The 12,749-nt window shown below is 32.0% G+C and overlaps 1 protein-coding gene across 2 annotated transcripts; it reads right to left on the bottom strand.

Annotated features, from left to right (window-relative positions):
• Nucleotides 1-2,351: 2,351 nt before the first annotated feature.
• LOC108912579 (gamma-tubulin complex component 2-like) lies at nucleotides 2,352-12,533 on the bottom strand. Of its 2 annotated transcripts, XM_018717840.1 has the most exons (13): nucleotides 12,428-12,480; nucleotides 12,200-12,376; nucleotides 11,999-12,137; nucleotides 11,463-11,942; nucleotides 11,283-11,411; nucleotides 10,803-10,979; nucleotides 10,559-10,733; nucleotides 7,758-8,159; nucleotides 7,360-7,706; nucleotides 7,116-7,259; nucleotides 5,156-5,227; nucleotides 3,707-3,885; nucleotides 2,352-2,537 (listed from the first exon to the last, which is right to left on the bottom strand). In XM_018717840.1, the coding sequence occupies exons 1-13, from the start codon at nucleotides 12,478-12,480 to the stop codon at nucleotides 2,459-2,461; spliced, it is 2,553 nt and encodes an 850-aa protein (XP_018573356.1). In that variant the 3' UTR covers nucleotides 2,352-2,458. The 2 variants fall into 2 exon arrangements, with proteins under 2 accessions (XP_018573356.1, XP_018573357.1); XM_018717841.1 differs by lacking the exon at nucleotides 5,156-5,227 and having other exon boundaries at nucleotides 12,428-12,533.
• Between the last annotated feature and the right edge of the window lie 216 nt (nucleotides 12,534-12,749).

Here is a 12,749-nt window from a genome sequence, read left to right as displayed (position 1 = left end):
AAGTAAACTTTGTAAGCATGAAGATGCAAATATTTCGTGAGAATACGCTGTAGAGAATTGATGTTCTTCTCAGCAACACTCTCACGAACTGCTTCGACGTTATCACTATTCCGACCATATTTTGTACGAAAATTGCTAACTGTAACTGCCAAACCTTCATTATTTCTTAAAATATTGCTCAACAATGAAAACGCGTTGTTTTTCGTGTAGCGCTCCATCATTACAAGCTTTTATTTAACTTGCCTTGTTAATATGGGGCATATTTTGCAACTGACTTTTGAAACAGTTATCCCCAACCGATTGAGCTGAAATTTTGGATACACGTTTAGTTTGGATGACAATCCATGGTTAGATAAGTGACGTCATTCTAAATTCAATATGGCGGGCTCCCAAAGATGGCGGACCAGTTATTTTTTATGCACCTCCATGATATGAGTATGAAATGAAAGGGTTTGCTGAGAATACGAAAAAATGACGTCACTAAAAGCTTATTTAAAAAAAATTATACATAAAATCATTATTAATAACCTTAAACTGTCGGCTCTCTCGCTGTCTTTTTTTTTTCTTCGTTGACAACTCTTTACAGCATAAATGGTGTAAAATTCGAATCTTGCGTGAATTTTGGGACACCCTATAATACAGGGTGTTTCTAAATAAGTGCGAAATATTTTAGGGGGTGGTTGCCGAAGTTATTTTGTGAAAAAAAGGTTATATAAACGTAGGTCATCTTCGTTTCCGAGATACAGTGTTTAAATTTTAATTTTTTATTTATTTTCCTTAATTATTTCAGTTTTAAAGATATTGACTCGAAATTTGGAAAACGCTTTGTAGGGATAAATGTGCATTTTTTGGGGTGATCCGAATATTTCTACTTGCACCAATGGCGTTCGTGCGACAATGCCACAATCTTTTTAAATAAAAAAAATGGTATGCCAGTCTTTTTCCAGTTCCGATATTTTTTAGAAATCCGCCATAAATTCTGAATGAAATTGGTTTCTTCAATTTAGTTTTTTCATAGGATGCACCGTATTGAGGAAAAAAATAAAACATATTTTCTTGTAGGTTTTGTTAATCTTTTTATTTAAACGTGCTAGTAGAAATATTCGGATCGCTCCAAAAAATATTTAGTTACTCCTCCAAAGTGTTTTTCAAATTTCGAGTCAATATATTTAAAAATAATTAAGAAAAATAAATAAAAAATTAAAATTTAAACACTGTTTTTCGGAAACGAGCATATTTCGACCTACGTTTATATGAACTTTTCTTCACAGAATAATTTCGGCAACCACCTCCTTCGCAGTTATTTACAAACACCCTGTATATGATCAGTATTTCAGAAAAACGAAAGTGCCAGAATAGAATTACAAACAATAAGATGTTTTTTTTTAAGCTATACAGGGCGTTTGTTACGATTTCAGGTGCCTGGTACCATTTCTTTGAATATAAATTTTTTTAATTTACTTACCAAGTTTCTCCACAGTTTCCTATTCAAGAAAAAGCACATCTGAGGTGGGTTGCTAGGCATCATTTCTATGGATTACCGATAAATATTTTAAAGCGCGATAAGTACACGAAAAAAAACATCAATTAACGATAAAAAATGTTTCTGTATATTTCTTGCAACCAATACCCCACCAATTTCAAACCATTTCAAGTTTACTTGATATCCTGGCTTCTTATAAAATTTGGTGAAGGAAGTAAATAAACGAAAATATACGGTAAACACTTTTAATAACGACTAATACTGGATAATCAAAGCTCAACAATGTCCTCTTCAAGATGAGAATTAGAAGCCATAGGAAACAATATTTTACAGGAAATATGGCGCAGGAAGTGGAAATATGGCATTTATTATTTCCAAGATGTTAATTTTCCTGAAACCGAATTTCTTCTAAAGAAACAGATATATCCCAACAACAGTAGCAACCAAGTTATATACATTTTCTAAACAACTTGTAAGTAACAAGCGAATTAATAAGTATAAAGTTTAATTCATTTGTTTTCCGTAAATTCGAATTAAAAACATCACAGGAAAATTCTACATATTCGTAAATTTAATAATTATCAAGCCTGATTCCAAATTAAGCTAATAAAAATATTTTGCTTGTATAGATGTCGGCTCATTGCACATAAAAAATTATGAACAAGTGGTTTATCTAAACAATTTATATATTATAAGTATCTTAAATTTTTTCAGCAAACTATTCTCCTATCCTTCATTATATTTCATCATATCATACCTTCGAATTCTATACAGCACCGTCTGAAAAAATATTCGAATAGTTATAATTTCGCAGTTATTTTTTTCATAATTTTTAGTAAAAAGTAATTAAATATTAACCTATTTACACATCTACAAAATGAAAAAATATATGCATTCAATAAAAATCACAATGTTAAAAAATAATCTAACTCAAATTAGTAAAGTTGATCACATATCAAGCGGAAGAAAAAAATTTCATCCCGAAGAATCCTTGGTCAATTTGGTCAGTCCCAGTTTCTCCATTTGTCCGGTGTAAAAGGAGTTAAAGTCCAGCCTAAAATTTATAATGGAGTATGTTACATTTAGGCACAAGATATGTGTAACTGTAATTCTCACCATTAGACATTACATTTTCAAAGGCAAAGGAATGGTTTAGGATATGTTACATTACACTGGATACAAGGTTGGCCATCTAACAAAGGATATAAATAAGTAAAGGGGACACAAGTCGAAAGTGAAACTCTTCTGTGGCTAATGTCTTCAAATATGTGCATTTGTTATCATCGTAGTAGGTACGAATATACAGGGTGTCGCGCTTAAATATAATACAAGCCTGTAACTTCTTTATTTTTTGGCCGATCCCAAAAATTTTGATTTGGGAATGTAGGGTAAAAAAACTATCTAATTGTGAAACTGCTGTTTTTGTTAATGCAATTTACGGCCAATTAGGACGTGTTTTATTGACATCAAAACAGTTCAGTGGTATTAGCGATTTTTTTCCAAAAAACAGATTACGTATTCTCATTCAGCATCGCTTAAAAGGTCTTACCACCAAGTTTCATCAAATTCGATACATCTTCAGGCGAGCACTCCATAATGTCGCGAAATGTAATACAAGAGTGTAACTTTTTTATTTTTTGGCCGATTTCAAAAATTTTTATTTTGGAATGTAGGGTAAAAAAAACTCTATCTAACTGTGATACAATACACGGCCAACTAGTGCTCGTCTGAAGATGTATCGAATTTGATGAAACTTGGAAGACATTTTAAGGGATGCTGAATGAGAATACGTAATCGTTTTTTGGAAAAAAAATCGCTAATACCAATTAGCTGTTTTGACGTCAAAAAAACACGTCCCAGCGTTACAGTTAGAGGTTTTTTATCCTACATTCTAAACAAAATTTTTTTTAATTACTCAAAAAATAAAGCTACAGGCTTGTAGCACATTTAAGCGCAACACCCTGTACATACTAGACAGTTTTTTATTTTTAATTTGAAACGGGCACATAATTGTTTGCGGATGTGTGTGTTAAACTAATGTTTCATAAATAAAAAAATTCACAAATAATATTAGGAATCGGTGTAGAAAAGTAATTATACAGGATTTTTCATGACAAACTGTATATACTAAAATCACAGTAGATCCTGTAAATCTGGATATCACAAATATTTAGTCTTACCACTCTTATCAATTTTTTTTAGAGCGTAATGATAGACACTTACCTGTACAGCAGATTAAACAGTCTATCATGTTCACTGGTGTCTCTGTTCAAATCGTTAATTTGATCCAAAAGCTTCATTAAGGTTGCCGAAAATTTGACGTCACACAGAGATATAGTCTCCTTGAAACTGGGAGCCGGATCGGTAAGATTAACACTGTTTCCTTGAAAAGGCAGTTCGCTCTAAAATATTAAGGTTTTATTTTTACACATCTGGATCAAAATAAACAATTGTAATTTTAGCAGGATTGCTACGACTCATGCTAAGATGGTGTTAACATGTGGATATGTAAATTTAATGTAGGCTTTATGAAAAAAGTTTTATTGGATTCGTTTTTCTGATTAAGATGAAAAATTATATAATTGACTGAATAAAATTTATTAAAAGCGGTTTGGTGTCAATAATGATATAGTCTTTCCGATCTCTGTTGAAGAACCAAGACCAAGACGTTGGCAGTATGTACCAGGTTCATTCGCTGATGCAGCAACTCGGCATTGAAATATTTGAAAAACTTGTTCCCATATTTATTTAGCCATACCCATATACTGGTCTGGTCAAATTTAACGTGGAGGTGGTAGAAATGTATACGCCCAGTTGAAAAATGCACGGGCAGGCAAACAGCGTACACAGTCAGCCGAACTGGGCGACTGGGCAATAAATCTCAGCTGTTGGCAAGTGGCTGACAAATTGCCTAGCAGTGCAGTGCTGCAATGCAGAATTTGGTGTGATTCAGGTAATTTTAATTTATTATAGGCACCTTCTATTAATCATACATAAGACAACTGCGAAAGAGAAACTTTTTTAGGGACGCCTATGAAACTCATTAAATTTTATTGCTAGGCATTTTTATACATGTTCAACTGACTTCGGAAAGACTATAAAAAGGGATGCAGACTAATAGAAAAAATGAGATGATACAATTACTTTAAAATTTGTACTGAAATCATAAGTTTTGGAGATACATGACAGATTATTTAAAAAAATATATTCGAAACCTACAAAGGCGGTAATAGATTATTATTTCTTCAGAATTATTTAACAATTACTGAACTTCTTGACACCATTCCCCCCCTCGCCACTCCTTCCCCGCCTCGTCTTGTATAATTAGCTAAAAAGTTTTATATGCGACTGCATGTAAATACTTTATAATATACCACTAATTCATAGTGTATTCTATTTAATTATTATTACAAAATTATAAATTACTCTTTAAAAACCATGATAATTAGTTTTTGAACAGTGCATTTACGATCGCTTTTGTGGATCAATCAGTTATAAGATAATTTAGTTTATTAATTATATAAAATTGGACTTCATGGTGCACTAATATGTGTCGTTAGCAACCTAAAGAGTGTGACAAAATATAAACGTGACTCATACAACAAAAACATATATCATGCTTAAAAATGGTTTAAACATCAAGCCTAAGCATGAAAGCAAAGCCTGTAATACCTGTGCGAATGACTCATAAAATGAGTTCGGTAAAGAACCTAATTCGGCTTCCACAAAGTAACGCTGCGTCCGCTGGAAACGTTTATGAGAAAAAAAAAACAGATAACAATATCATAACCATCATTACTTACTTAAAACACTGTCAGTGATTTAATTGTTCAATAACTGAGGTTTGAAGAAATCACGCTAAATCAACAATTTTATAATATAAAAAACTCTCCGTTATCACGGATATTGCAGGAATAAGTACATATGTAATAAGAAACATAAAATTTTGATATGCCATTTACAGCAGTTTAGAATGCTTACAACTGACAACACTGGTTTGAACCGAAAATCACACTATTGCAAAAAGCTGATCTACGTACAATAACATAGTAACAGAGCGGATTTAATGCTTTAATATTTTGAATTAATATTTTTTGAAAATAGTACTCTTTAGAGTAGAACATAAGTTTTTTAATGAAAATTATTTATTTTTGACTTGACTGACGTTAAGACTTTATTATTAGAATTTTTTTATTAAATATACAGGGTGTTTCAAAAAGATGTTGCCAAACTTGAGGGGATTATAGAGGACATTGTGGAAGGAAATTTTGTATATAAACCCCTAGTCGGAAATAAGCCAATTTTTGTCCAAAAATGTAATGTTATTTAATTGACACCAAAATACTTTCATTTTAAGTAATTTTTATTAAGGGTAACGCAAAAAATTATTTGAAACAAAATAAATACTTTTATCTCTTCTGATAAGCGCATGTCCTACAGTCGACGTTGGTAAAAATTGATTTTATCCACAACTGTGTGATAAAAGCTCTATTGCACGCATCTAATCTAGCCTTGCAATGTCATCTGCGTCACGCTGTGAGGAATTGTGAAACAAATGAACAGAGCTGTCACTGTAATTGAGTGTTCACATTTGTTTTGTTTAAGACGAAATTTTGGTTCGAAGTTGTTGAAATGGACCAATTTACATTTGAAGAGTATGCAGACATACATTTGATTTATGACGAAGCAAGATGCAACGCTAGAGAAGCTGAGCGCTTTCCAAATCGACGACATTCTTGCCGTACAACATTTTCGTCAATCCATCGTCGGTAAAGAGAAAAAGGCAACTTTAAATCAAATGCAGGAAGTTGACATCCACGAACTGTACGGATAGTGGTCATTAAGGATGAGGTTATGTATTTAACTAAAGAACAACCTACCACAAGCCGTTTTGAATAATTATTATGAATTTGTTATTTTTGCATTATCCTTAATAAAAATTACCTAAATACTGAATTTAAACAGATCCTGACTAACTTCGCTGATTTCCTATAGACATGGTGTTCTTCAATTTGAGGGACTTATATTAACCCCTATATGTCAGTAGTTATAACAAATATAAAAAATTCATGTTTTTGGAGAAATGTTAATAAGCTTTATTATTTCCAATAGAGAGTTTTAAACATGTATTTTTAATCACAATTCCTCTTGAAAAGTTTTTCATTGTAATATGTAAGAAAATAAATAAACACCCTGCGTATACATTTAAAATTACTTCAATAACACAAAGAAACTGTAATTGGAAATATAAGAGGGTTTATCAAAAGAATTTAAAGTGCATTTAATTAAATCCCTTAGAAATGGCCAGTCAGGAATTAAAACTTATTTAGTTAAATTAATGTTTATATTTTCTATAAAATTTATTTCAGTTATGAAAAGAGAATGAGCAGATCCTCAGTGTGAAAAAGTTATTTTTAATCAAAATATACAGAACTCAAAAAATCCTTTTTGAGGAATTAAATAATCATTTTTAGGTAAATTCATGCTCTATAATATAATTATTAGTATACAAAAAAAATTACACAACAAAATAAAAACAGGCCGCTGCGAGCAGTGTTTCTCACTTAAAATTGGCGCCTCTGTGCAAAAAATGTGTTTTTATGGTTTAACCGTAATTTTATCACAAACTCACCTGCATAAATTTGCAGAATTCCTCACAAATGGCAAGAAGTTTAATTATAGTACTGAGAATAGGAGGGATAGTCAACATACAGTCTTTCAAACAGCTATCCAAGAAGTCACAGTGACAAGAGAGTATTTCGTCAACGTTGTTTACCTGGAAAGAACATAATAGATTTAAATATGGGATAAAATGATATAAAATATGAAATGTAATTTTCCATTACATTATTTTTTATACATAAAATTAAACATACCTTTGATATTTTTTGTAAGAACATACACCAGTGTGGCTCAATCACTTCCACCATCATGTGATACTCCAAATTTTGGACACAGTGCAGCATTCTTTGCCGCAAGGCAAAGGCAGATCTATAATGCTGTGCATCATAAAAGTGGAATTTCTTGGCGACCTTGTTGGATTTCCACACTTGACAAATCATCCGCTCGATATATTTACAGTAAAATAGATGTCGGAAAATCATCTGGTAGCAAGCCAGTGACTTCCGGTTAAGAATTAGTGACAGCGGCCAATGTACCTCATAGCCAAATGAGAAGGATTCAATCATCAGCAACTTTTTCGGTTCAATCGAAGACCAGTACTCTAAAAGCAAAGCCATTTGAACAAATACAAAAGCAAATTAAAGGAAATTACCTTGTTCTGAATTTGTTTGAATACTTAATATCTTGAACATTTGAAATTGCAAGTCATACTGCAACAGCTCAGTCCGCAAATCATCTTTATAGGGGTCGCTTATGGCACTAGACAACCTTAAAGCTAGGTCCATCAAGGACTCTATACAGCCTTGATTGACATCCACAACGTACTTGCCAAGTTCCTTCTCGCAAAGCGTAAGGAAGGTTACGATGAAATCGCCTTGGTCTAGCAGGAAATAATGTTTAACGGACTTCAATCTTCCTATGAGGTCTTTTTCTTTTAGTACTAAATCTAACAGTGTTTGGCTAGCAAACACGTAGGCTTTTTCAATAGCTTCAATGTACTGTTTCTCTTCTATTTTGTACTGTATTGGAAGCACCTTATTCTTCACAGGTTTACCTTGAATTTTATAAAATTTATGATAAATCTTAGATATTTTGTAGGTTTAAAATTTCGAAACTATCAGCTTTGGTTGGAACAAATTAAAATAGTCTTATAATACTGGGGCCCATATCATTTTTTTGGGGATGATTTCTATGCTCATATACAGAACTTTCGTAACTTTTAATTGAAATTTGTAAAATAAAAAATTACAGGATTGAATCCAGAAGTCAGTGTCATAGTAACAAAAAGATGCAGAGAGGTTTCTATAAAAACTGGAGATTGAAATAGCTATTCCATATTTTTATTAAAAATAATCCTTTTAATATAGCTACATAAAATGTTAACTTATTAACTGTAATTATTATTACAACGTACACGCTTATTACGTACCTATGGTTATAACGTACTGAACAAACAAGTCCCGGCATTATTATAGGGCCTTCAATGGTTAATTATTTTGTTAAAACGTACTCTGTTGTTACGTACTTCTGATATAAAGTACCAAAATACCTGGTCCCAGCCTCTAAATAAAATTTCAGTATAACATACTTTTTATACATAAATTTATTTCGGCAAGTATAGCAAACTCAGGGCATGTGGGTGATATCTAAATCAAAGGTGGCCGCTTTGACCAGGCCAATATATAAGTTTTCGTCGATTAGCTACCCGGTATTGTTTATGTACCTATTTAAGACTTTTTTCTCCCAACACACAATGCAGTTGTCTAGTTATTTTAACCATTTTTTATTCAGTTTCCTTGTTGACATCGTACAGTGCGTATCTAAGCATATGCGCATATTTGAATACTGTTAAGTATGGTTGATTCAACCCAAGCCGGTCCTATTAAAATGGCTCGGAAGGCTTTAACAGTAGATGAAAAAATTAAGGAATTAATTCAGGAAATAGAAAGAGGTGTTAAACAAGTTGACATCTGCAAATTTAGATGTATGAAAAAAACAACAGTGTCCACGATATTGAAGAACAAACACGGAATTCCCGCGGAATTTCTAAACAAAGTAAAAGAATTCGCAAACCCGTCTACAAAAACATGGAGGCATTACTTCAGTGGTTTACATATCAAAGAAGGTTGAATACTACAATAAGTGGGCCCATTCTTGGTCTTTTTTATAAACCTGCTCCAGATCGTACAATGAGCTTTAAAGGTCAAAAATATGTTGGAGGAAAACTTTCTATGGAAAGAATAACGGTTCTTGTATACTACACAAATATGACCGGGACAGAAAAACGTAAACTCTTAGTTATTGGTAAATTTAATACGCCCAGATGTTTTAAAAATGTAAAAAAATTGCCGGTTAATTATAGGGCAAACAAGAGTGCATGGATGACCTCAAATATTTTTGAAAGTGACGTAAGATCTTCGAAGAAACAATTGGTAAAAGAAAGCCAATATTGAACTGGCATTTTTTCCACCAAATTTTACATCTGTCCTACAACCAATGGTTCAAGGTGATATCCACAATTTGATAGTTCATTATCGACGACTGCTTATGACCAGTAATCATAAGTGCACCGAAAATAGCACACCAATAACAATAAATTTGCTTGATGCTATTGAAATGGTTGCGAAAGAGTGGTAACAGGTTGCCCAAAAAACAATTGAGAATTGTTTCAAACGTGCATGACCCTTTGCAAGTTCGACGAGGACGATGACCTACCTCTTAACCAATGGCTTATTAAACAAGTTGCTAATGAAGAGGATGACGATAACTTATCTTTAAGTGTGTGGTTAAATAAAAATAATTTTAACTTAAAAAAAATTGTTTATACTTCTTTTTTGCAATAAATGTATTATTATTATTATTATTATTATTATTATTAAAAAAATTGAATCCAACTGTGATTGATGCTTTCGTTGACATGGATAAAGAGCTTGTTACAACAAATTTGCCTTCAGAGCGGAATATTGTTGACCAGATTAACGAAGATGAGCAGGTTGATAGTGGAGAAGAAGATGAAGAAGAACCGGAAGAAGAAACGCCCGCAACATTTGATGACGCAATTAGAGGAATAAAAAATGTAAACGATTTTTAGAAAGTAAAATTAATACTGAAGATCGTATTTTAAGCGCATCGCTGGAAACAGAAATGTATTTAGAGCAGCAGATCCTTATAAATCGCAAAAAACAAACTCATATAACAGACTTTTTTGGAAAGTAGTAGTTTTAGATATTTTATTATACATACATACCTATTTTGTGGTGCAAATAAAAAGTGCATTTTTGGTATTGTTTTTAAGTTTTCAGAACAAAATCCATATATACTGTTATTCTATTGCTGCTTTTGTTAAACATATCTATGTTTGTATTTTTGTTAAAAATTAATAAAACTTTTAATCATTTTCCCACTGGTCAAGCTTTACTGTAGTGACAAAAGATATTAAGATATAGTACTTACCACACTGTCTTATAACATTTAGGTACTTCCCAGCTTTTAATATCATATCAGAAACGGGTTCAAGAAATTTAGGAATCCTCTCCCTACGCACGGCATACTTTTTGTCCCAGTAATCAGCAGAGTAATCGACTGGCATATCTTCTTTTTGAAAAACCTCGTTATCTTCCACAAGAAACTAAATGTGATATATTTAGATTAAGAAGTTCATATATTATAAAACTTTCAAGTTTAAATGAAGGTTTACCTCATTAATAGGATCAGATATGATGCCTTTGTATATCCACATACCCAGCATCTTCATGTACGGTTCACAAGCTGCTTCCATAAGTTTAAGACAAAGTTGTTGGGCCCTCTCGTCACCAATGGAACCAATAACATTTTCGTGAAGTAAACTCAGCACCTTACCACCTTTTACGCCCGACTAGAAATCATTTTTAAGACAGTGATCAAATTTCAATAAAATATTGGTTTGTCATTTGCTAAAATATTTTGTTAGAAAAATAACTATTCATAAAATAATAAAGGATTACAAATATATAGCTAAAATATATTCTTAATTACAGAAAATGTTTATTAATAAATAGAAGTGAAGTTGGTTAAAGAAAAAGGAATTCTGAAGCAATACGTTGAACAAATTAATTGTGGAATATGTATTTTTTAACTACAGTTTTGTAATAAAAGGAAATCATCAAATATTAAAAGTATTTATTCTGTTAATACTTACTTTACTTATCGAACATGCGATATTAGCAGTGATACCCAAACTTTGCATATTTCGCTGCACAAAAAACCACAATTTTTGTAACGTTAAATTGTTGGCTCTAAACTCACTCTCTAACTGTATTATAAAAAGCTAAAAAGAAATCATATTAAAGAGTATTTGATAGCAGGGGATTATAAATACCATATGGTCTTTATTTATACTTCTCATTGCTTCTGCCAAAGCATTATTGACCTGTCCAAATTCAAATCTTATTTTCTCTTCAATGAACCTCTGTATAACAGAATAATGACTAGCTAGCGGCAATATCTGCTTTACCAGTTCTCGGAGAGATAGGGATATGTTATCGTTGATTTTAAAACTTCTTGGACCGTAAGCATCCCGGAGATCTTCAGGTTCTATGTAGCACCCTGGCAAACCTATTAAAACATTTAATAAGTCTTCAATGAGTATGTTTTCTTGAGAAACTGCAGGCACTGTTGGGGTGGAGTGTGGTAATACATGTGTAGAAAAATCCCATGACATACTAGGTCGTCTTTGAACCCATGAAATTACTGACGGAGTTGTAGCCAAAGGGACTGTAGACGATATGTTTAGAATACTGTCGAATGATTCATCCTTCCTAGATTTTGACGTTACTGCTTTTTTTAGGCGATTTTTTAACTGAAAATGAAGAAGTGATCATAAATAAATTTAATTTTTTAATAATTTTAACTTACATGAGGTAAATTGTCCTTGGTAAGTTCAGTATTCAAAGTAGAGGAAGGTTGCTTCGTACTTTTCAGTAAAAAATCTTTAACTCCAGGATCTTGAGATATATTATCAAGTAACTGTACATATGAATTCAAGCAATAGACACTAAAATCATGATAAAATTATTTTATCTATATTAATCAAATAAAATTAAAATCTAGACTTACTTTTTGTCTTTGAGATCGTTATATTTAGACAAAAAAGATTCTGAATTAGGCAAATCCTGTACCAAACGTGTTAAATGTGTTTGAATTGCAACTTGTGTTCCTGAGCATCCGCTATCTGCATTAATATTTAAACTCTTCTGTAAATATTCTATTAAGCGGTCTGGTGTTATTTTTCCACTAAAATTTATGAAATCAAAATTTCAAAATTAAAAACAATTTGATTCTTACCCTAATTTACTTAGTAATTCAGCTACAAGGTGCTGCAATTTAAATTCACTCATTTCGTATTTTTTATTTTATAACAGATAAACAAAAACTTGTCAATTTTCTAACCTTTCAGTTTGATCCAGTCTCATTTATTTAAAATTTTATTCGGCTACCATCGTTCGAAATCGTATGAGGGTAACCATAGACCATCGAGCATATACCTACTAAAGGTAGCCTTCAATGCTAAATGAGCGCGCCATTATTCTATGGCTAGAAATTGGCCTCAATGATTTGGGATCGAGGGGGATTATCCCTCTTTATCCTGCCTCATCTCGTGTAGGCC

The sequence above is a fragment of the Anoplophora glabripennis genome, unplaced genomic scaffold, assembly GCF_000390285.2.
Source record: "Anoplophora glabripennis isolate ALB-LARVAE unplaced genomic scaffold, Agla_2.0 scaffold296, whole genome shotgun sequence".
NCBI lineage: Eukaryota > Metazoa > Arthropoda > Insecta > Coleoptera > Cerambycidae > Anoplophora > Anoplophora glabripennis.
Note: the sequence above shows the minus strand (reverse complement) of the source record. Positions and strands in the feature narration are given on the sequence as shown.

Excerpts from the sequence above, each read along its gene's own strand:
- LOC108912579 (XM_018717840.1), bottom strand. The coding sequence starts at position 12,480 with ATGAGTGAATTTAAATTGCAGCACCTTGTAGCTGAATTACTAAGTAAA. Across the intron at positions 12,377-12,427 it reads GAATTACTAAGTAAATTAGG|TGGAAAAATAACACCAGACC; the intron begins GTAAGAATCAAA and ends CATAAATTTTAG. Across the intron at positions 5,228-7,115 it reads AATTCTGCAAATTTATGCAG|CGGACGCAGCGTTACTTTGT; the intron begins GTGAGTTTGTGA and ends AAACGTTTCCAG.